At 42.7% G+C, this 25,508-nt stretch overlaps 2 protein-coding genes across 8 annotated transcripts in view; one reads left to right on the forward strand and one right to left on the reverse strand.

The window, feature by feature from the left end:
* Window positions 1–888, reverse strand: part of gas2a (growth arrest-specific 2a) — a 161,063-nt gene extending 160,175 nt beyond the window's left edge. For both annotated transcript variants that reach the window (XM_080189894.1, XM_080189893.1), the window contains exon 1: window positions 775–888. The gene's annotated coding sequence lies outside the window, so the exon portion shown is untranslated. The remainder of the gene's footprint in view (window positions 1–774) is intronic.
* fancf (FA complementation group F) overlaps window positions 222–25,508 on the forward strand; it is a 137,069-nt gene continuing 111,782 nt past the window's right edge. For 2 of the 6 annotated variants that reach the window (XR_013886778.1, XR_013886777.1), the window contains exon 1: window positions 222–3,232. Coding sequence is in view for 2 of the 6 variants with exons in the window: in XM_080189889.1 (XP_080046015.1) it covers window positions 246–1,277 (1,032 nt within the window). In the remaining 4 variants the exon portion in view is untranslated. Of the gene's footprint in view, window positions 3,987–5,550; window positions 7,178–12,379; window positions 12,547–25,508 lie in introns of those variants that run through there. The other 4 variants (XR_013886776.1, XR_013886775.1, XM_080189889.1 and 1 more) reach the window with 4 other exon arrangements.

Below are 25,508 nucleotides of genomic sequence, written 5' to 3' on the forward strand. Positions count from 1 at the left end.
CGTGTTTTTAAAATATTATGCTAAATAGAATACTTAAAAGCACGAAAATGCCCCTGGGTTCTGCCCCACCCCCCAAGATTGCCAAATGGACCTTTTCATAATGACCGGAAAGAACGAATTGAAGTGACCCCTCCAGCCCCTCACCCGGAAGTGATGCGGCTGGCCAATCAGGAGGCGGCGCGCGCGTTCTGGGCGGTTTGAACCGGTACGAGCGACAGCTAACGGCCGCGGCTCGCGCGGGGAGGATGGAGGCGCTACTCGACAACCTGGCTCGCTTCGCCGAGGTGCTGGCGGTGGCTCGGAGCCCGTGGGCCGCCCACTGGGATGAGGAGCAGGTGAGGCGGGCTTTCCAGTGGGCCCAGTACTTGGAGCAGCTGAACCGGCGCCTGGAAGGGGCGGAGGCCGGCGTGCGGCAGGCCCTCCGGCTGCACCTACTGAGCCCAGGTCGAGGCCCCGACTCCCACCCACTGCAACGCTACCGCCGCCTGCGCTTCGAGGAGCTGGGCCGCGGCCAGGAGCTGCTGAGCGAGGCGCTGCTGGGCAACCCGGCCGCCTCAGCCGCCGCCTTCCACCGGGCGGCCGCTTGGCGCCGGGCGCGGCGGCAGGGAGATGAGGGGGCGGCCGTCCCAGCGTCGCTGAGGCGGGCGGTCAGAGTGAAGGCTGCCGCCGAGATATTGCTGCTGTTGAGGGGTGCTGGCGAGGAAGAGTCGGAGACGCGGGCCCAGTTGGTGCGGGAGCGGTTGGAGGAGCGCCTGAGGGGCCCGGAGGAGTTACCAGAGCAGCAAGCGGCCTGCGAGGCGGTATTACGGCAGGCTGTCTCCGGCGGCGGCGGCGGGGAGCCCCTGGCTTGGCGGCCGCTCGCTGAACTGCTGGTGGCGCCGACGACTGTAGGTGACGAGGCGCAGACGGTGGCCCTGCGGTGGTTGCTAGGCGACCGCCGCGCGCTGGCCGCCTTCTGCCGTGCGCTGCCCTGCTCCCTCCTGAGCGCCCTGGCCGCCCTGCAGCCCGCTTTCCGGCAGGACTACTTGGACTTCTTGGCGGACTGGGGCTACAGCTTGCGGTACCACCCCGGCCGGGCCGAGTGGGCACCCCAGGATGGGTCACCCGAGCAGGGCTGGGACCACCTTTTGGAACATTTCGCCGCCCTCTTGGAGGGACCCTCGCAAGCGAAAGAGCCCACGGAGAAGAGACTGCACTCCTTGAAAACCACGGATGGCGATTTCGAGGTGGAGGGCATCAGCATTTGGACAGATCTGCTCCTGGCATTAAAAATGTAGAACTTTATTCGGAATCACTTCTATCCACACATTGTGATATATTTATGATGTGAAGGTGCCAGCGTTGGATTGGGGGAGGCACAGTATTAAAACTCAACACCAGACTGAAGTCCAACATTTATTTGGTAGCTTAAACTTTGCCTTTTGGCAAAGATCGAGTGTAGTATTGACATGCTGCGCTTGGTTGAAGTCATTAGGTTACACTTTGGCTTCATTTGAAGCAATTTTTTAAAGTGTCATCTCGGGCTTTTGGCTAAGATGCAAATGAGATCAAGCCTTGGATGAGGAGCTATGCCTATTCTAATCAGCTTGGATCATGTTGATCAAGCCCAAGACAGGAGGTGAGAGCCCTATCTTGTCAGCTTGGATCCGGAATGTCTCAACTTGTTGTTATTCTGAATTGGACTTGATTTGATTCAATTGGAATAAAAACAAAAAAGCTTTCAGAGCACTGCCCCTTCACTCACCTGATGAAGGAACAGCTCTCTGAAAGTTCGTGCTAAGAAATAAATCTTTTAGACTTTAACCTGGTGTTGTGTGACTTCTTACTGTGGCATTTGACTGGGGTGAGCGCAGTAAGAAGTTTCACAATGTCGGGTTAATGTCCATCAGGTTTATTTGGAATCACAATTTCGGAGCTCACGATACCAGATAAACCTGTTAGACTTTAACCTGGTGTCGTGTGACTTCCTACTGTGGCATTTGACTGGGGTGAGCACAGTAAGAAGTTTCACAATGTTGGGTTAATGTCCATCAGGTTTATTTGGAATCACAATTTCGGAGCTGACAATACCAGATAAACCTGTTAGACTTTAACCTGGTGTCGTGTGACTTCCTATTGTGGCAATTGACTGGGGTGAGCGAAGTAAGGAGTTTCACAGTGCCAGGTTAAAGTCCATCAGGTTTATTTGGAAGCACAAGATTTCAGAGCTCGTGATACCAGATAAACCTGTTGGACTTTAACCTGGTGTTGTGAGATTTCTTACTGTAATGTAAAGCTGGTGGGTATTATAGTTGAGTTTTTGAAGTTTAAATTTACTTATTAGTGTTACACGTCAGCTTACATTAACACTGCAATGAAGTTGCTATGAAAATCCCTAATCGCCACACTCCAGCCCCTGTTTGGTACACAAGGAAAATTTAGCACGGCCGATGCACCTAACCAGCACATCTTTCAGACAGTGGGCAGAAGTCGCAGCACCCGGAGGAAACCCGCATGGACACCCACTGTACAGACTCCACACAGGGACCTAAGCCAAAAATTGTACCTAGATCCCCACCGCTTTGAGGCAGCAGTTCTAAATGCTGCCACTATGCAATTTCAAGGTGTGAGGCATCAGCATTTGGGCAAATTTGCCCCAGCATTAAAATAAAAATCTATTTTGGAATTGTTTCCATTTGTACACTTCTATTTGCACTTTTTAATGTGAATACAAATGTGAAGTTGCTGAATGTTATAATTGTGGTAACAAAAACAGAAAATGCTAGACAAACTTCCGGGGGTGGGGGGGTGGTCTGCAAAGGTGTATTAGCCTTGGGCAGGATTTTCTGACTTTTGGGGCAAATGCTAACACAAAAATCCCACTAGCAGGTCTGAGAGTATCTAAGAAGAGAGAATAGAGCCACCATTTCGAGTCTGGATGGCCCTTCGTCTCTCTCCACAGATGCTGTCAGAGCGGCTGAGTTTTTCCACTTTTCTGTTTTTTGTTTCACATTGCAGCAGTATTATGCGTCATTGTGATATTTGTGGTCATTTTGTTTAGCATTTGACATGGAAGTCATTCAAGGTCAACCTAATTTCAAGTTAAAACGGATAGCAAATCTCAGTTGTATCGTATAATTTATGGTTCCTTTCCTGTTTTTACAAGCTTGTTAAGGGAACGGCTTCAGTTGTACATCTTTACTGTGAACATTGGCCAAGCTACTTTGCTTCCAGACACATCCTTGCAAAGAAGGTGAATGCTGCTTTAATTTAAATTATAACTTAGTTATGGTATGTCTTTATTGAACACAAGTGATGAGTAAAGTAGTTTTTTTTTCCAATTCTGAAATGGTTTATGCCTGATTTAATTGCTAAACAATGCAAATGACTATTGTACAAAGCATTCTACAAAAAGTTGTATGTTCATCCGTGCACATTCCAGTAGCAATGTCATTCAGCAAATGATCATCAACATTTATTTGCTTAGTCTCCTGAATCAATTGGATATGGTTCTATTTAGCTGATGTGCTTTATCTTAAATTTGGCTTTCATGGTTACATCTTTTTTAAAAAAAAAACCAGGCCCCAGATTAATTTTCCATATAATGCACATTTACTGAAGTTTTCTAACATAACATGCAAACTCTTGAATTTTCAGTGTTTGGTTTATGTAATGGCGTATAATTGTTGGCTAGAAAAACAGACCAATTCTGTATTTTACAAATACGTGTTAGTCCGGGCAATTTATTATTTTCTAGTACTTTTGTTGTACATTATTGTATCGATTTTTCTGTCAATTTTTGAATTTGTGCAATATTTATGTTTGCTGAGACATATTCATGACTTAAAGATCCATGCTTGTGATTGAAGGCAACTTTTCCATTTGATTATGGATAATCTAATGTTTAACCGTGTCATAGTGAAACAATTAATTAGCTTCAGCTATCTGATGTTGCTATGAGTCACAGCAAAAAAGTGCCCTATAAATAAACTAAAACTTTATTTCGACTGACTTCCTCCTGGGTTTATTTATGCACAAAATATGTTTGAATGAAGACCTTTCAGCCAATTTGATTAGCCCCTTTGAATTTATACTGTTCTCATCATCCCTTTCTATAAATACTGCCATCTTTCCCTTCTGAACCCTTTAAATCTGGCTTCTTGCTTTATCTGATACGTCTGAATGTAGATTATGGTCTTCCTTATGTTCAAGGCATAAATATAACTTCAGTATTACCTCCAGGGATTTAAATTTGTGATTGGAGGTATAGGTCTGGATTTTTAGCCAGGAATGCTCAGGAACCCCTTATAAAAGTGATGGGCCGATCCTAATTGCAGGATTCCGAACTCCATTCCTGTCCAAAGTGCCTTTATAGGGTGTGGCTAGTTCCTAATAAAGGTCCATATCAGCATTCCTGACCTCGCAGGCTCAGTTGCGAAGGTGGGCATGTCCTACCCCTCTTTGAATTTCAATTGAATTGGCCCAAGTTTTAGCTGTTGTTTCTGGCCCCTCCAGAGTTGCAAACTCTAGTTTTCGTAACTGGATCTCTTCAAAAGGCAAGTTCACACATTTGCCCCGTGTCCCCTACTACCAAGCATTGCCCTTGCTCTGATACCTCGTGCCAAGCTATTGCAATTCTCTGCTCATTGGGTCTGTACAGTGTATAAATGGGTCAGTGGTGACAAGATGCATTTTTTTAAAAAAAATTCATTCACACCTTCATGTTGGCTAAGATCAAGTGCAGTATTGACATGCTGCGCTTGGTTGAAGTCATTAGGTTACATTTTAGCTTCATTTGAAGCAATTTTTAAAAGCAGCATCTTGGCCTTTTAGCTAAGATGCAAATGAGATCAAGCCTTGGAGTTGGAAATTCCAATGGGGGTATCATAAGCATAGACACGGGTCAAGGGAGGTATAGGAAAAATGCTTTGTTAAGATGGAGGTGTGGGCTCGGGCCAAAGGGCCTGTTTCTCATGCTGTGTTCTTTGAGTTGGCATAGCTCTTCCTCCAATCAGCTTGGATCATGTAGATCAAGCCCAATTTAGGAGGTGAGAGCCCTGTCTTGTCAGCTTGGGTCAGGAATGTCTCAACTTGTTAAGACTCTGAATTGGACTTGATTCAATTGGAATAAAAAAAATTATTAGGGGAGGGTAGTGAGAGGAGAGAAAGACTTAGTTCAATTAGATTCAGAAAGAATCTACCTGATGGTGGGGGAGTCCAGACTAACAGTTATAGTTTGAGGATAAGGGTAAACCTTTCAGGACTGAAGTGAGGAGAAATGTCTTCACTGAGAGGTGAATCTGTGGTATTCACTACCACAAAAAAGTTCAGGCCAATGTTGTGTTTTCAAGAAGTTAGATTCTGCTCTTGGGGCTAACAGGATATTGGTGGGGGTGGGGTGCTGCAGAATCAGAATATTGCATTTGATGATCAGCTAATAAAATGAATGGTGGAGTAGGCTTGAAGGGCCCAATGCCTTGGAGTGAGTGAACAGGTCAATATTCAAAAACTGACTGACAAATCTAAACAAGCACGACACTACAGTAACAGTCTTCATTATTAACTTTGTAGAAAACTTGTGTACCAAAGAAACTAATCCAAGTGTTTTGCAACTGAAAACCATGGATGAACTGGGATATCCACTGCTTACTGAAATCTAAAACTTTCAAGTTGGATGATCCTGACCAATACATGAAGTCTAGATACAATCCACCAACAACCATCAGAGATGTCGAGAGAGTACCGGACCAAGCAGAGTCCCAGAGTAGCCACATGTACACCCATTGATTATGAGGTTTACGTGACATAATAGACGGCAAGCTAAAGGTAAGTAGAATCACTGATTAGCTCAATGCATTCGAGGCTTGCTTTTAAGCAGGGGGCAGCTTCTGTCACACCAGTATTTGAGGTTGCCATCACAGACGTCAAATTGGCCTTGTAAGTTAACCCACAAAAAGCAACTGGTCCAGTCAGGGTGCCTGGCTGAGCACTTAGATTCTGTGTGGATCAGCTGCCAGGCATATTCACAGACTTCTTTAATCTTTCTCCAACCTAAGGTTCCCATCTGCTTCAAGAAAATAACAATCATCGCAGAGCCAAAGAAAAGCCAGGCACCGTGCCTTAATGACTACTGCCCAGTGGGTCTGACTTCTATCGTGAAGTGCTACAAAAGGTTAGTCACAGCACACATCAACTCCGGTCTCCCAGATTACTTCCACTACAGTTCATCTATCACTACAACAGGTTGACAGCACATGCCATCTCCTGGCCCTACACTCAACCCTGGACCACCTGAATGACAAGGACACGTGTCAGACCCCTATTTATTGACCTCAGCTCAACCTTCAACACCATAATTCCATCAAAACCCATCTCAAACTCAATGGCCTGGGGCTCGACTTCCCTCTGCAACTGGATCCTCGATTTTCTAATCCATAGACCGAGTACAGGAAAGAGGAAATCTGGTGAAATGGTGCAATGACAACCTCTCCCTCAATGTCAGTAAAATGAAGGAGCCAGTGATCAGGAAACAATGGAAGACATGCCCCTGTCTACATTAACAATGATGAAGTGGAGATGGTTGAGAGCTTCAAGCTTCTAAGTGTTCAGATCACCAACAATCTTTCCTGGTCTCTCCATGCTGATGCTATAGTTAACAAAGCCCACCAATGCCTCTTTCTCAGAAGGCTAAGGAAATTCAGCATGTTCACTATGACTCACCAATTTTTACAGATGCACCATAGAAAGCATCTTATCCGGTTATATCACAGCTTGGTATGGCTCCTGCTCCGACCAAGAGTGCAAGAAGCTACAAAGGATTGGGGATGTAGCTCAGTCCATCATGCAAACCATTATGCAAACCTCCCAGTGCCTTGGGAAAGCAGCCACCATACTCAAGGACCCCACGTACCCTGGCTATATTCTCTTCCACCTTCTGTTGGGAAAAAGGTACAAGTCTGAGGTCAAGTACCAACCGACACAGGAACAACTTCCCTACTGTCATCAGACTTTTGAGTGGTCCATCATATATTAAGCTCATCTTTCTCTTTGCCCTATTGCAGCACTTTACACCATCTTTTCCTTTTCCCCTATGTACGTCATGAACAGTGTTTTGCCTTGCCTGTATAATGCGCAAAAAACAATACATTTGGTTGCATTCGGTGTGAGGTGAAGAAATGATGATGATGATCTATTTAGCACAGAGCCCAGTACAGTGGAAGATGATGACGGAGCCCTATCATTGTTGTGGAAGGAAGGAGAAGGTCGAGTGTGTAAGTGCAACAAATGGGTCAGCAACAATGCAGGAGGAGACCATTTGGCCTATCAAGTCTACATCAACTGTCCAACAGAACAACTTAGCCAGGTCCACACTATTGTCCTGTCTCCATTACTCCACTAATCCCCTTAACCTACACATTTTCTGTTGCTAGACGGTGATTTAACATGGCCATTCTACCTATCCTTTACATCTTTGGACTGTGGGAGGAAACCAGAGCACCTGGCAGAAAGCCATACAGACACATGAGGATGCGCAAACTCCACAGAGTCACCCAATGCTGGAATTGAACCTGGTGCTGTGAGGCAGCAATGCTAACCATCTTTGATAATAAATGAAGACATGCTCAAAACGCTGTTATTGAAGATCACGTAATTAGAAAAGATGCAAAGGAGAAACCATGAGAATGGAAAGAAATTCATGCAGTGTATAAGTCAGTATAGTAATTTGCTGAGTTTCCAATGAATCTTCAATTGGGAAACCAAACACACATTACTTGGCTGATTTTGTACAATACCTGTTCAGTCTGCGAGTGTGACCGAGTTTTGCTAGCCTGCCATTTTCGTTCTGTCTTACTCCAAGAGAAATCTTTTGTTCTCGGGCCTTCTGCATCATTCCAATGAGCTTCAGCATTAACTTGAACAACCTTTCATCTTTTTATTCTGAACTCGGACATTCAGTTTGACAATTTCAGACTAATCTCTGATTTCTCCTTTTTGTTCCTCTTGCAGCTTTCAGCTTTTATATTGTTCTTGATTTGCTTTCAGATGGCAACTGTTCATTATCCTACAATTCAAATGTCCTCTGGGCTCATTTTATGTTTTTTCTATTTGTCCCATTACTACTCTTGGCTCTGCCCACAACTTGTGTCATTTAATATCTTCCATCCTTTCACAGATCTTCCCTTTTGACCCTGCCCTCCATTCCCCTCCATAAGTGTTTGGATTTCTAACTTTTTCCAGCTTTGAGGAAAGGTCATTGACCTTGTAATGCCCCTACTTTCTCAGGAGACCAAGGAAGTTTGGCATGTCTACAATGACTTTCACCAACTTTTACAGCTACACCATAGAAAGCATCCTTTCTAGTTGTATCACAGCTTGGTATGGCTCCTACTCTGCCCAAGACCACAAACTACAAAGGATAGTGAATGAAGTCCAGTCCATCATGCAAACCAGCCTCCCATCCAGTCACTCTATCTAGACTTCCTGTTGCCTTGGAAAAGCAACCAGCATAATCAAGAACCCATGCACCCCAGGTTTTTCACCTTTTTTCCCACCTTTTTTCTGTCAAAAAGAGACAAAAGCCTGATATCACGTACAAACTGACTCGAAGAAACAGCTTTTTCCCTGCTGCCATCAGACTTTTGAATGAATCTACCTTGCATTAAGTTGACCTTTCTCAACACTGCAGCTATAACTGTAATATTACATTCTGCACCCACTCCTTTCCTTCTTTATGAACGGTATGTTCCTTTATAGCACACAAGAAACAATACTTCACTGTATACTAATACATGTGACAATAATAAATCAAACGTTAACTCTGTTTTTCCAAAGATTTATATGCTCTGTCTGAGGCCAGAACTCTCCATTCACCTAACGAAGAGGGAAACCTCGAAAGCTTGTGCGTTTACTATCAAATAAATCGGTTGGACTAAAACCTGGTGTTGTCAGACTTTTTACTGTGTTTCCAAAGATTCTACCAGACCTGTTCTGCATTTACATTTTTTGTTTATTTTAGATTACCTGCACCTGCAGTATCTTGTTTTTGGAGCAGTATTAATTCGTGCTATCACCAGAAGGCATTTCTTACAGGAAAGTGGAAACTTGACACTGCACTTTATATCTGTATTCCATGTGCGAGATACTTGCAGTGAACATTTGATTGAATTAGACCACAAAGTAGTTGCAGAATTTGGGGCCATAAAGTAGCGCCTCTTTGTTCTATCGTTGGTCCATTCCAAAACTGATGGAATAACTTGCTAATATTGATTTTTAAACTGACGTTTTCTTTGGCTCTACAGTCTAAACTTGTCTGCTGAATTGCTTACAGATGACTTTAGAAACAGCATTCTTTTCAGTTTGAAACTGAGTGAATCAGTAAACCTCAAGTAGTCCCTTGTGACGGTGCCTCTTTTTAAAATAAAGTTCTAGTCAAATGTATACCTATTTGGCACCACGATCTCACCACTAAATTATTATTTTTGTCAGAACTGAAAATGGCATTGATAGGAAATTAGTTTAACCAATAGGTAGTTATACTGCTAACTTGAGAACAATAACTGGTACCTCCTTGGCATTTGCCATTGCACTGGTTATCCATTCCGATGCTGGGGGACTATCCTATTAAACGCAAAATGTTTTATTCTCTGCATACTTAAGTAAACGGTCACATCTTTTTCTTTGCCAAATGAATCTAGCTCATTTCATTCCCAGTACTAATAATTACATGATACAAAGTAAATGATAAGCAAATTAAGTCAAACAGAATGTAAGTGGTATTTTCTACAACTGAAGAACATTATTTTAGCTGTACTAGATGGTCATTGATTTATGATAACTTTGCCTAAAATAGTATAAAGAAATTTGGGAAAGTAACTGATCACAAACATTTTTGCTTTTTTTTTTGAGTATTTTGATTATTTTTACATTGATCTAGATAGTACAACTTAAGACTACACCTGATAAAGCTTTAAGTATTATCTTTGTACATTTGGATATCTATTTAGATTTTATTATGTTCAGGAAACTGAATGAAAACTTTATAGATTTCTTTCATTCTAGATCTATGTCCTCCTTTCATTCAAAGTGACTCAAAAAGACGAATCAGAATATTTTCTTAGAGATGTGAAAGAGTGAAGAGATTTTGGTACTTAGATTGCCAAAAGATAGTGTACAGGTGCAAAGCATAATCAAAAAGGCTACTGGAGCATTGAACTAAAGAATTCACAAGTGATATTTCATTTATAAAAATGGAAGTCAATGGGAATTACAGGAAAACCTTCCTCTGATTGCAGTAATACCTAGCACAAAGGAAGTTGGAAGTCAATCATGATGGATCCAGAGCATCAGTGTAGGAATTCATAAGGATGGGGTCTTAAATTCAATCCGCTTCACTGTTCCATCCTTGTGACATACGGAAAATGAAACAATTTATGCTTGCGCGTAGCAAGACCTGGAAAACGTTTTGGTTTAGGCCGATGACTGGCAAATAACATCAGTGCCAAACAATTACCACGTCCAGCAAGAGAGAATCCAATCTTGACATCCATACTTACACCTTGGCTGTAACAAAGCAAGGAGCAAGGATCAAACTGAATATTGGTAAGCAGATGCATGTTGGGCAAGTGTCATGTAATAGCACTGTCACCATCATCTTCCATTACTTTGCAGACGGATTATAGACTGTCCCGGCAGTTGTTACTAGGATATAGCTGGGCAATTTTCCATATTATCGTGTAGCTACCAATGCTGAAGCTGTACTGACACTACAGCTGTGATTAGTTTTGTAGCACAAGTCTTCAATACAACAGCTCAAATGTTGTCAAAGCTCAAGCTCTTTGCTGTACCTTTAGCTATTTCTTGACATCACATGATGTGCATAGAACTGATTGAAGGCTGACATCTGTGATGATTGGGCCTCAAAGGATGAAATCAATTTGGCACTTGGTCATCTGGTTCCTGAATAACTTTACGGCATATTTAAGAATGAGACAAGAATGTTGGGGCAATTCTCCTATCCTGCCGCGTTAATTTTTTAGCACAGCAGGCTGGCAGATGTCAGCGGTGCCCAATGCACAGGCTTCATGCTAGCATTTCCCAGTGCCGGATTTCTGGAGGCATCACCTCCACACCAGAAATCAGTGGGAAGGCACAAATTATGTAATGTTCATTACCATATATTTTAAATCGTATTACCCTCTCCTACCCCACGAGGATTTATTTCACTCCAACAGAGTTTACAGTAGCCCCTTAGTTTAGGGGAGCTAACTCCCCTAAAAAGGGTTGGGGGAGGCAGGATGCCCCCTGGACATTGGCACCTTGGCAGGTCCCTTGCCCTGCCCAAAGGGGAGATTGAGGCTGGGCCTAGGAATGGTTGGGAGTCAGAGATCGGGCTGTGGGGATGCGGAGAGCTAGCATTGCGGTGGTCATGGAGCTGGCCAGCAATTGTGAGGGCATCAGTGTGAGGTCACTGCGCGTGCGCTTAACCTAGGCACTGACAGATTGACACATGCATGGTGGCCCACTCAGCACACTGATTTCAACTTCTCTGGAGGGGATAGGCCCTGCTCCTGCCCCCTGAATTTTAATAATATTCATGCTGTGGTCTCTGCAATGTGGGAGATTCTTCTCTGAACTCTCATTGGGGGGAAAAAACAGCATGAACTACTCTAGTTTACACAGGAATTAGAATTCATTTGGGAGAATTCTGACTTGTCTGCGTCAAATAATACTTTGAAGGGTAGTTCTGAACAGGAAGCAAATAACAAAATTACTGCCCACTCTGCCACTTAGAAATGGTGACAACTTTAAATATGTTTAGGCGGAATGAGGGAAAAAAATGCGTTTTCTCACCTGAGAAATGGATATTCGAGCTCATCTGTCAATATCTCACACACACTGTCCTAAATCAGTTCAAGCAAGAAACTGTACGGTGATAAAGTGGTTAGTGCTGCTGCCTCACAGCACCAGGGACCCGGGTTCGATTCTTGGCTTGGGTCACTGTGCGGAGTCTGCACATTCTCCCCATGTCTGCCCAAATTCCTCCCACAGTCGAAAAGATGTGCTGGTTAGGTGCATTGTCCTCGCTATGTTCTCCCTCACTGTACCCGAACAGGCACTGGAGTGTGGCGACTAGGGGATTTTCACAGTAATTTCGTTGCAGTGTTAATGTAAGCCTATTTGTGACACTAATGAGCAAATGTTAAAAAAGACTTTTAAGGATACAGCCACTGGTGATATCAACATCTTATTTAATACACAAATGATGGTGTAAGAAATGATTGAATTATGTTGGCTAGTGTTAATAAGAAGAATTATAAAGGTGGATGATAGGTTATTTCTCAGTAGGTTTTCAAGCTGCTCTTTGCCTTGACCTTATTAGTGGCATTTTTCAAATCCACAGCATTAATTCATGAGACACTCGTCTAAAATAAAATCAATTGGAGCATTGACTCATCAGGCTGGATTTAAAAGCAGAAAGGGGTAGGGGCATGTTAAATCTAGCAGACGGCTCACCTGCCACCTAAGCTCCCATCTCAGTCCCCACTGCAGCTATTGTCAAGGGTGATGTCATGTGGTCTGCCCACTGGTGAGCCAATTGAGGTCTTTAGTGAGCAATTAAGGCCCCCTAAGGACAGCATCCTGCCACCAGAGGCAGGGGAGGCCCATATCAAACGACCAGCTCAGTTTCCCTGTATGGGCTGTTGGGGGTATTTAAGGTTCCTCCTTAACTGGCACACTGGACAGGTGGTTCTGAACAGGAAGCAAATAACAAAATTACTAAAATCTGTTGTGCCCAATCTGCCAGTCAGAAATGGTGACAACTTTAAATATGTTTAGGCAGAATGAGGAAAAAAATGCATTTTCTCAACTGAGAAATGGGTATTCGAGCTCATCTGTCAATATCTCACACATACTGTCCTAAATCAGTTCAAGCAAGTAACTGTACGGTGACAAAGTGGTTAGTGCTGCTGCCTCACAGCACCAGGGACCCGGGTTCGATTCTTGGCTTGGGTCACTGTACGGAGTATAACCAACTCGCAGGTGCCCCTTCCACTATGACCTTTCAAACCCTAGCTCACACCCTCTTCACCTCTGGCTGGTGGTTCTGTGAGATGGACTACCTCTCCCTGAAGGGCAAAACTCCCACCTCCAACCTATGTTAAACGATTTTGTGGTGACTGTTGTTCCCTGAGGCGTCTCCACTACTTGCAACACCACTTCCCCCCCCCCACCCCCACTGCTGCCCAAACTTCTCAGTTTGAAGTGGGTAGGGGGTGATGGAACACCTTGTATAGTTCAACCCATGGAGCTAAAATAAGATTTTAGCTGTAACTTTCAATTAGCATCATAGAGTCCTACAGTGCAGAAGGAGGCCATTTGGCCTATCGAGTCTGCACTGACCAGAATCCTATCTAGGCCCTATCCCCATAAGTCCATGCATTTATCCTAGTTAGTCGCCCAGACACTAAAGGGCCAATTTAGCATAGCCACTGCACCTAACCTGCACATCTTTGGACCGTGAGAGGAAACTGGAGCAGCCAGAGGAAGCCCATGTAGACAAGGGGAGAATGTGCAAACTCCACACAGACAGTGACCCAAGCCAAGAATCAAACCTGGGTCCCTGGTGCTGTGAGGCAGCAGTGCTAACCACCATGTCACCCCTTATGCTGTTGATTAATCTTAAATTAATGAAACCTGATCTATTTTACCTAATGTAAATTATTTTACATTTTATTTTTATTCAATATTGAATAAAAATAAATTATTCAATATTGAATAAAAAACTTTGATCTCAGAAGCCTGATAAGAAACAATATTCAATACACTCCCCATTTTGACAATGATGCAACAGTCAGATTTTTTTAGGCACTGGGACATGAAGTCAATGATTATTTCAGATTTTCATATTATTTTTGGCAAAGGATCTAAATGACTGGATTACACAAGGTTTTCATTAAAATTTGTGAAAAAAACATGGCTGAGTACCTTATTGTGCAGTGAAAGCTACTACCAGTAATATTTTTTAGCTAAGCTTCCCCTTGCCCAACAGTAGATGTAATCATAGAATCCTACAGTTCAGAAGGAGGTCATTCGACCCATTAAGTATGCACCAACCAGAATCCCACACAAGCCCTATCCACATAACTCCATGCATTTACCCTAGCTAGTACCCCTGACACTAAAGGGCAATTTAGCATGGCTCACCCACCTAACCTGCACATCTTTGGACTGTGGGAGGAAACTGGAGCACTCAGAGGAAACCCACGTAAATACAGGAAGAATGTGCAAACTCCACACAGACTGATCCAAGCCAGGAACCAAACTCCGGTCCCTGGTGCTGTGAGGCAGCAGTGCTAACCACTGTGCTGCCCCAAATGTTAATCTTAAGTGTTTATCTTAAAATTAAGTGTTTCTCTTAATACCGTTAAAGCTTCTCACTCTGTATTTTATGGAACACAGTCATTTTTATTCCATTTGTGGTAAATAGGAAATTACCTGCAGTGCAATCATGGAGAGTATGTTTACTTCCTTTTTCAAGGAAAGACTTTATTATTTTATCAAGTTAAAGGCTCAGTTTTATTTGTTGAACAATACTCCAAGATTTGATACATCCAAACAGTATCATTGAAGATGAGGACCAAAGCCTGATACTTCCACCTCACAATTTTGAAAATACTTTGTACAATTGCCTGCTCATCAGTTCCTATCATGCTATTCATTTGAGAGTTATTGTCAGGAAATATTATCATGACTGGGTCTGTAGCAAGTGATGAGGGAACTAACGAGGGAAAAACATATTTGACCTCATCCTTACCAGTCTGCTGACTGCAGATGCATCTGTCTGTGACAGTATCAGTAAGAGTGACCGCTGCACAGTCCTTATGGAGACAATGTCCCACCTTCGCATTGTGAATAACCTCCATCATGTTGTGTGGCACAATCACCATGCTAAATGTGACAGACTGAATACATCTGGCAACTTAAGGCTGGACATTCATGAGGCAGAGCTGTATTCCAGACAATCTGCAAATTCATGGCCTGGCATATCTCCCATTTAACCATTACCGTCAAGCCGGGAATCAATCCTGGTTCAGTGGGTTCAGGAACAGCAGATGGCATACCTAACAATGAGGTATCGATCTGGTGAAACTTTTAAACAGGACGACTTATATACCAAATAGCATAAACAGCAAGTGGTAGACAAAGCTAAGTGATGCCACAGTCAACAGATCAGATCCAAGCTCTGCAGTCCTGCCATATCAATTTGTGAATGGTGGTGAAAAATTAAACAACTCACTGGAGGAGGAGACTCCACAAATATCCCCATCCTCAGAGATGGCAGAGCCCAGCACATCAGTGCAAAAGATAAGGCTGAAGTATTTGCAGCAATCTTCAGCCAGAAATGCCGAATGAATGATCCATATTGGCCTCCTTCAGTGGTCCTCAGCATCTCAGATGCCAGTCTCAAACCAATTTGGTTCACTCCATGTGATATCAAGAAACAGTTGGAGGCACTGGATACTGCAAAGACAATGGTCCCTGATAACATTCTGACAATAGCACTGAAGACATTTACTCCAGAACTTGCCGATCCCCTAGCCAAGCTCTTCCAGTACAGTTACAACATTGGCATCTACCCAACAATGTGAAAAATTGCCCAAGTATGTTCTGTACACAAAAAGCAGGAACAAATCCAACCCGACCAATTACCGCCCAATCAGTCTACTCTTGATCATCAGTAAAGTGATGGAAGGTGTCATCAACAGTGCTATCAAGCAGCACCTGCTCAGTAATAACCTGCTCAGTGATGCCCACTTTGGGTTTTCCCAGGGTCACTCAGATCCTGACCTCATTGCAGCTTTGGTTCAAACATAAATAAAATAACTGAATTCCAGAGGTGAGGTGAGTGTGAACAACTTTGACATCAAAGCCGCATTAGACTGAGTGTGGCATCAAGGAGCCCTAGCAAAACTAGAATCAATGGGTATCAGGGGCAAGCTCCGTTGTTTGGAGTCATACCTGGTACATAGGAAGATGGTTGTAGGGGATCTGTCATCTCAGCTTCAGGACATCTCTGTAGGAGTCCTTCATGGTAGTGTCATAGACCCAGCCATCTTCAGCTGCTCCATCAATGACCTTCCCTCCATCATAAGGTCAGAAGTGGGGAAGCTCGCAATGATTGCACAATGTTCAGCACTATTCATGATTCCTTAGATACTGAAGCAGCCCATATTCAAATGCAACAAGATCTAGACAATATCCAGGCGTGGGTTGACAAGTGGCAAGTAACATTCACGCCACCCAAATGCTAGGCAGTGACCATCACCAATAAGAGACACTCTAACCACTGCCCCTTGACATTCAATGCTGTTACCATTGCTGAATCTCCCACTGTCAACATCCTTGGGGTTACCATTGACCAGAAACTCAACTGGACTCACCACATGGGTGCAGCTCAAACAATGGTCAAGAAGCTTAACACCATCAGGATAAAGCAGCCCACTAGATTGGCATCACATGTGCAAGCATCCATTCCCTCCACCACTGACGCTCAGTAACAGCAGTGTGTACGATCTGCAAGATGCACTGTAGAAATTCACCATAGATCCTTAGACAGCACAGCACTTTCAACCGCATGACCACTTCCATCTAGAAGGACAAAAGCACCACCTGCAAGTTCCCACCAAGCCACTCACTTGGAAATTTATTGCCGTTCCTTTACAGTCACTGGGTAAAAATCCTGGAATTCTTTCCCTAATGACATTGTGGGTCATCTCTCAGCACATGGACTGCAGCGTTTCAAGAAGGCAGCTCACTACCATCTTCTCAATGGAGGAATGGGCAATAAATGCTGGCCAGCCAGCAACGCTCATGTCCAATGAATGAATAAAAAAAATTGGACAGAATTTAGATCTGCAAGGAAGTCAATAGTTATGGGGGAGGAGGGAATGAACGTAAGGCCACAATCGGATCAGCTATGACCTTACTGAATAGAATAGCAGGCTCAATGGGCCTATTTGTTCCCCTGTTTCTTATGACTGAATGGTGTTGTGCCCATTTTTGTTTATGGTGAGTGCTTCAGAATAATGGACTATTAAATTATTGAACTATTAGGAATGGCACAGTGGTTAGCATTACTGCCTCATAGTGCAAGGGACCCGGGTTCAATTCCTTGGGTCACTATCTGTATGGAATTTGCACATTCTTCCCATATCTATGTGGGTTTCCTCTGCTCTGGTTTCCTCCCACAGTCCAAAGATGTGTGGGCTCAGTGGATTGACCATGCAAAATTGCCCCTTAGCATCAGTGGGACCGGCTGGGGATAGGGCCTGGATGGGATTTTAGTCAGTGCAACCTCAATGGGCTGAATGGCCTCCTTCTGCACTGTAGGATTCTATAATCTATGAACTAGAGTAAAAGCATTATACTCTTGTAGGCACACACTTGGTTAAGTTTAAAACTCCATTATCCCTTTTGCTATTTCATTTAATTCCATCCAAACTAATAATATCACAGCAGAAATTGCAAGCCTGGGGTTAAATTTACATGGCAATGCTAGTGTGAATATAGAACAGGCTCACTTTGTTCTAAGTTTTTAAAATGCAACTCCTGAGTTAGGGTTGAATCTGGATAAATGAACCTTCACTTTTCTTAGAGTCAGGTCAAGTCCTATATTCTAAAAACTTTGCAGCAGTGCTTCCACTGCTGTGTGAATGTTCTGTAAGTCGTGAAAAGATGTCAGTCACCAAATGTGAGAAAAAGGCAGATTTGATGAATTGATACGTTCAAAATGATGCAAGGCAATCATTCATGAGCCTTTTTCCAACTCAATAGACGGGATTCTCCAGCCGTTTATGTCTGTGGGATTCTCCTGGTCCCATTGCAGTGAACAGAGATTTGGCTGAGTGCCAGGTTTTTGACCCACTGATTGTGAAGGGATGGCGATATATTCCCACGTCAGGATGGCGCGTAATGTTTTGGGGACATGAGTTCAATTCCAACCATGATAGCACTGTGGATTTTAAATACAGGTAATAAAATGTGGAATATAAAACTATTCTTAAGAATAGTCACCACGCAACTACAATTGATTGTTGGGAAAACCCATCTGCTTCACTAATGTCCTTAAGGGAAGGAAATCTGCTGTCCTTACCTATTCTGGTCTACGCGTTACTGTGAATCCACAGCAATGAGGTTAATTCTCAACTGCCCTGTGAGATTCCACACTTAAAATTGTTTATTTTCTGCGATAGTCATGAACAATTATAATGTCAAAAGGATAAGCCATTATTAATTATGCAACCTAATATATTGTGGAGAATTTAATGACCATTCAGTATGCAATCTCATGGAAAACACGAATTGAAGCATAAGATGGCAGAGCAGTGTAAATCAGCCAATAACTCTGCTGATCTTTAATTGACCGCATAGCTCTTCTGCGCAAAAGGATACTGGCTAATTTTCACATTTGAGTGACCATGGGTGGGATTTTACAGCCTCGTTCAACCCAAGACTGGAAAATCCCCCCTGAGGCCAATGGACCTTCCCATTGCCCATCCCTTGATCGCCCCGATTCCCATAGCAGGCAGGACGGTAGAATTCCAGCTTGTGTGTCATCGTGACACTGATTCTATCAGTCTTGATAGCTCTTTACAAAAAAAAAGTAGGTTCACCTATTTTAGATTCTTAACCCTTCCTAAAATCCAAAAGGGACGTTATTTGTAGGTTGCAATTCTGCCTACAAGCAGCTGTAAAAACTGCTCTGCCACAAACTGCACATTCAGGATAGGTTTGTGTAGCCTTCCCTTGTTCTGTGTAACATACCTGTGCACAATGTCTCCCCCAAGTGGCCAATCCAAGATTCGAAAAAGCATCATTTGATTTGATTTGATTTGATTTATTTTTGTTACTTGTATTAATTTATAGTGAAAAGCATTGTTTCTTGCGCGCTATACAGACAAAGCACACCCTACATAGAGAAGGAAAGGGAGAGTGCAGAATATAGCTTTATATTCATAGTTAGGGTGCAAAGAACGATCAACTTAATATGAGATAGGTCCATTCAACAGTCTGATGGCAACAAGGAAGATGCTGTTCTTGAGTCGGTTGGTATGTGACCTCAGACTTTTGTATCATTTTCCCAACGGAAGAAGCTGGAATAGAGAATGCATAGAGTCTTTGATTTTACTGGCTGCTTTTCCAAGGCAGTGGGAAGTGTAGTCAGTGTCAATGGATGGAAAGTTGGTTTGCGTGATGGATTGGGCTTCGTTCACGATCCTTCAGTTTCTTGTAGTCTTGGGCAGAGCAGGAAACATACCAAGCTATGATACAACCAAAGAGAATTCTTTCTATGATGCATCTGTAAAGGTTGGTGAGAGTCGCAGTAGTCATTTCCTTGGAGGTTTGGATTTCAGAAGAGTGTCTGTTCATTGATTCATCATGTAAAATATGAAATATGAGTTAAACTAAAATGGTGTAGAAACATGAAATGTAATTACTGGAAAAGAACAGAGAAACATGCAAAAGAAAGGTTATTTAGCTTGTCGAGCCCTTTGCACATAGAATCTAACCAATTCAGTCAAATTTCTAAAGGAAAGAAAAACCTGCATATATATATACCACTTTCCACTTCTCTAGATCAAAAGTGCTTCACAGCAAACCAATCACTCTTGAAGGTCCCCCAGTCAACAAATGAGATATATAGCCAATTCATTTGTCTTACTGCTATTGGTTGAGAGATAAATGTTGGGCAGCACAGAGGGAGAACTCGCTCTGCTTTTTTCAAATAATGCTGTATATCTTTTATTCTATGAATAAGCAAACGGACCTCAGGTTGATTCTTCTTGGGCAACAGCTGTAGTAACATTTTCTGGTATATGCAGGGTTAATGTGGGACCAAGGAACGTACTGCCCACACAGTGATGCTGGAAGGCACGTGACCTAGACCTAAGGTCAGTGTAGTATTGGCCAGAATGCATTAAGACTTAGGCTGGGATTTTCAGCTTCCCTTAACGTTGGATGCTTTGCAGACAGGAACAGAAAATATCATGAGAAGGCCAAGGTCATGTTTTACTTCAGCATGAAAGTTTACGTAATAATCACTTCATACTAACTCACTCCACCCCCATTGCACTCATCCACCACTGCCACCAATTGGTGATGGGCCACATTTCCCACTGTTCAAGATTGGAAACGTCATTATGTGACAAAGTGATGATGTAACTATGAAACAGGTCATATGGCTGGAGCACAGGAGTTATCCCAGGGTGCTGGTAGAGCACAACTGTTATATATATCTGTTGAGCTCAGGAATAAACTACCTTTACTGTCACAACTATCTTTGTTGTCACTGGTTTAGGGAACCCACAACTTTCCACAAAGTGTCAGGAATTTGTGGTATTACACTAGAATGTCACCATGCTTGTCTTTGATGAAAATAGTTCATTTAGTTGGGAAAAATTCCAGAATGAGTGATGAATTTACTGTGGTCCTGCATCCTGACAAGTCAGATAAGGTACAGGCTTTTACTTGATTAAACCTCATGGACCCCAGACCATAGAAATTTTGAGTCATTTGTTTTCCAGACAGAGGAGGAGAAACTAGACCACAAGATAACACTGAAAAAGTTTGAGAACATCTCTCACCCAGTAAAAAACATAATCCTTAGTAGACATGCGTACAATTCAATGAACCAAGGGTCAGATGAAGCATTGCAGTCTTACAAGGTCATCCCAAAAATTTTGGCATAGGAATATGTGTTTGGAAACTCTCATTGTTTGGGGTCATACTATGCAAGAAAATGGTGCATGCCCTTGACTGAATCAGGACCATCCAGCTGAAGTATACCCCTGAAAAATGCAGATTCAGGATTAGCCAGGTTCCTTAGATGGGCCAGTTACTTACAGTCGATGGTGTAAAGCTCAATCCAGACAAGACAATGGCTACACAAGAGATGGCCATTCCTGTGGATGAGCAGTCTTTGCAGTGCTTTCCTGATACAGCAAATTATCTTTCTAAGTTTATCCCATATTATTGTGAGGACATTGGACTTCTTTGTCGACTTCTCCACCAGGATATTGAATGGTTTTGGCAAGAGCACCACACAGCGATCTTCGACAGACTCAAACAGACCCTCATACCTGTACCTACAGTTGTAGATGCCTCCCAGCACAGAGTTGGCATGATCTGAATCCAGAATGGCAAAACAAACAACCTTTCCTTCAACAGCATTCACTGATACTGAGAATTGTTATGCACAGATCATAGGAGTCAAATGTGGCTACTTTCTATCTGTTTTGAAAAATAATTAGAAAACATTTAATTTATTGTTAATAATTAACTCGTTAGAGTTTAGAAGAATGAGGGGAGGGTTAATAATTAACTCGTTAGAGTTTAGAAGAATGAGGGGAGATCTCATTGAGACGTATAAGATGATGAATGGGATGGATAGGATAGAGGTGGAGAGACTCTTCCCGCTCAAAAAAGACAGTAGGACTAGGGGGCACAGCCTCAAGATAAAGGGGAGGCGGTTTAGAACAGAGTTGAGGAGGAACTTCTTCACTCAAAGGGTGGTGAATCTCTGGAATTCTCTGCCCGTTGAAGTGGTGGAGGCTGCCTCGCTAAATATTTTTAGGAAGCGGGTTGATGGGTTCTTGATAAGAGAGGGGATTAAGGGTTATGGGGAGAGGGCGGGAAAGTGGAACTGAGCCACAACAGATCAGCCATGATCTTATTGAATGGCGGGGCAGGCTCGAAGGGCTAGATGGCCTACTCCTGCTCCTATTTCTTATGTTCTTATGTTCTTAACATCAAAATGTAACTTAACTTTAGATTGAAATATACGTGATGACAATTGAAACCGTATAAATTTGTATCGATGCAGTTTTTTCATAACAAAATACTGTTTAAATATAATTTTGAAACAGTGAGTCCCATGATTAAATTGCATTGGAAGGGGTTCAGAGAAAGTTGATCTCAGGAATGAACTTGTTTCGGCTGGTGCTTAAAAGAATGAGGGGTGACTTGATTGAAGCATATAAGACCCTGAATGTTCTCGGCAAGGTGGAAGTGAAAAGGATATTTTCTCTTGTAGGTGACTCTCAAACTAGGGGACGTTGTTTTAAAATTAGAGGTCAGCCTTGTGTTACAGAGTTGAGAAGCAATTTTTTTCTCAGAGGATTCTGCGACTTTGGAACTCTGCCTCAGAAAACAATGGAAGTGGGTGAAGGTGGGGGGAAGTCACTGAATGTATTTAAGGTAGAGGTGGATAGATTCTTGTTCAGCAGGGGAATCAAGGGTTATCAGGGATAGATAGAAATGTGGAATTCAAAACACGAACAGATTAGCCACAACGTTATTGGAAGGGTAGAACAGGCTGAATGGACTACTTCTGCTTCTATTTCATATGTTTATATGACAAACTTTGTCTTCCAGTCCTATTAGAATATTCTGAAGGGGAATAGCAATTAACTAAAAACAAAAGCTTCACAAATGTTACCTATCAAACTGTAACAAATTAAAATTCTGTTTATAATGAGAGTTTGCATGGATAATGTCTTCTATTTCAACACTGATTGAGAAGATTCTGCCTTCTTAATAATTGAAATGATCAGACAATAATTTCATTTTTTTACACGTAAATCAGTCACTTTCTTCATTGATAATGTATGTTTAAATGATGTTAGAGAAGTACAGTGCCAACCAGACTGCTGTACTGCACTGCAACACTTGGAAAACTATTTAAAATAAATGTGCCTGTGTGCATAAACACAGAGGAATCCAATTATAGTGATTGATTTGGCTACCAACCCAAATGACCATGATAACTGACCTGATTTTTGCAGCCAATTCACATTTGTCAGGTTGCTCAGTGATTCCAGTCAATTTAAAGAGCCGATAAATCTGATGTGTTGTCTCTCTTGTTCAGATGACCAGTTTGTGCACAGCAACATTTCACCCAGTGGGATAGATCATTTTTTACTTTTGTCTGGGGTGGTTAACAGACAATAGCAGACTGGCTGCCCGACCACAATAGAAAGGGTAAACAGGCAGGTAATCCGTTATAACAATAACTTGTATTTACATAACAGAGGTCTAATTTAAAACATTCCAAGGCACCTTATGGGAGCATTATCAAACAAAACCCCAATAGTGAGACGCAGAACGAGATATTCAAACAGGTAACCAAAAACTTGGTCAAAGAGGTGGGATTTTTTTTTCAGACTGACCTTCATGGACGGGTGGAGGTAGGGAGCATGGAAAGATTAAGAAGGGAATTCAAAAGCACAGGTACAGCAGGCAGTAAAGAAGGCAAAGGGTACATTGACCTTTATAGAGAGAGGATTTGAGTATAGAGATAAGGATGTTTTGCTATAATTGTATAAGGCATTGGTAAGGCTGCACCTGTGTGCAGTTTTGGTGTCCTTGTTAGAGGAAGGATACTCTTGCTATAGAGCGAGTACAGGGAAGGTTTACCAGGTTGATTCCTAGAATAACAGGTCTATCATAGAGAGACCAAGTCAGTTTGGATTAACTGGAGTTTAGAAGAGTGAAAAGGGATCTCATAGAAACTTATAAAATTCTAATAGGTTAGAGAGGGTAGATTGAGCAAGAATGTTCCCAATGGTGGGGGAGCCCAGCACTCAGGGTCATGGTTTGAGAATAAGAGGTAAACCTTTTAGAACTGAGGTGAGGAGGAATTTCTTCACCCAGAGGTTGGTGAATATGCAGAATTCACTATCACAGAAAGTAAAGCCAAAACATTGTCTGATTTCAAGAAGAAATTAGATATAATTCTTTGGGCTAAAGGGATATGGAGGGAACGGGGATCAGGATATTGAATTCGATGATCAGCCATGATCATAATGAATGGCGGAGCAGGTTCAAAGGCCCGAATGCCCAACTCCTGATTCTAAGTTCTATGTTTCTAAGAGCTTAGAGCCCAGGCAACTGAAGCTATGGCTGCCAATGGTAGAGCAATGAAACCATGGTTGCCCAAGAGGTTATGGGGATAAGCACCAGTGCAGACTTGATGGGCTGAATAGCTCCTTCTATACTAGAAATGCAGAAGAAGGTTACAATGATAGGGAGGATGAGACTATAAGGATTTGAAAACAAAGATGAGAATATAAAAATTGAGGTGTAGATGGATTATGAGCCAAGGCAGGTTATTCTGCATATTTTGGATGATGCTTAGATGGACACACTTGTTATGGGTTAAGCTAAGAGCAGCAGAATTTTAAATGAACTGGAGTTTATGAATGATGCAAGTTGAAAGCACTGTAATAGACTGGTCTAGGGTTTCAATAGCACCAATGTCTACTGTCCATTTACTGTGCTGTCAAAAACAGGAAGTTATCCCCACAAAGTCCACTAGTAATTAAATGAATGATGATCTGTTAGTTTTAATAAAAAGAAGCAGGGAAAGCAAGCAGTTTCTTAATTAGCTGTGTAGAGAATCCAATAGCTGAGACAATGGAAACAAATTTAAACTTATCTTACTGCCCCCTGGGACTACCCAGGCATTACCCTCTTAATCCCACCGCCACCCCCGCACCCGAGCGTTGCACACATCTCCCAGATGCCCTGGGAGTACCAAGTATTTGCCTTCAGAGAACAGTCATACTTCATGTCGTTCTGCCATTACCCTGCTGTGGGTGGATCTTTTGACGTGCGGGGAATGATTCTGGCAATATGGGCCTGATAATTATACATTATTTTATTATATTGGGGCGGGTGGCAAGGTGGCACAACAGTTGGCACTGCTGTCTCACAACGCCAGGGACCCGGTTCGATTCCTGCCTTGGGTCATTGTCTGTGCAGAGTCTGGATGCTCTCTCTGTGTCTGTGTGCGTTTCCTCCGGGTGTTCCGGTCTCCCCCCACAGTCCAAAAGATGTGCTGGGTTAGGTGCATAGGCCATGCTAAATTCTCCCTCCGTGTACCCGAACAGGCGCTGGAGTGTGGTGACTAGGGGACTGTCACAGTAACTTCATTGCAGTGTTAATATAAGCCTACTTGCGACAGTAATAAATAAACTTCAAAAAGCTGATGAAGTTTCTGACATTGAACATTGGGAAACGCGACCTATCACTGACCTAAGGGATGTTATTGGGGGGAGGGAGGGGATAATCACTTCCTGGTTTGACATGGTCGTGAAGTGAGATATTGGCCTGCTCATAATACTTTCCACTCCCATTGCCAGCCCAAGACGACAAGAACGGGAGCAGAAAATTCCAGCCATAACTCCAGTTTTTTAAGTTGTGGTTATCACTATAATGAAATGAATGAACAAGATTGAAACAGTCTCCTAGCCACAGGAATTTATGTATTATTTAGGATAAGCTGTGGGAGATAGGAATAGAAAGAATAAAAATAATAAGGATCGACACCATTTGGGCCTCCTATTGTTTCCCACTTGATTTTGTAATATCTTCTGAAACTGAAAGTTTATGAAATACACATGTCAGTCAAATAAAGTCAAGAGTTGGTTGACTGATTGGGACAGACAGTATTCTTTCTCTGTTTATCA

Source organism: Carcharhinus amblyrhynchos, chromosome 6, assembly GCF_965287045.1.
Source record: "Carcharhinus amblyrhynchos chromosome 6, sCarAmb.v2.hapA, whole genome shotgun sequence".
Lineage (NCBI taxonomy): Eukaryota > Metazoa > Chordata > Chondrichthyes > Carcharhiniformes > Carcharhinidae > Carcharhinus > Carcharhinus amblyrhynchos.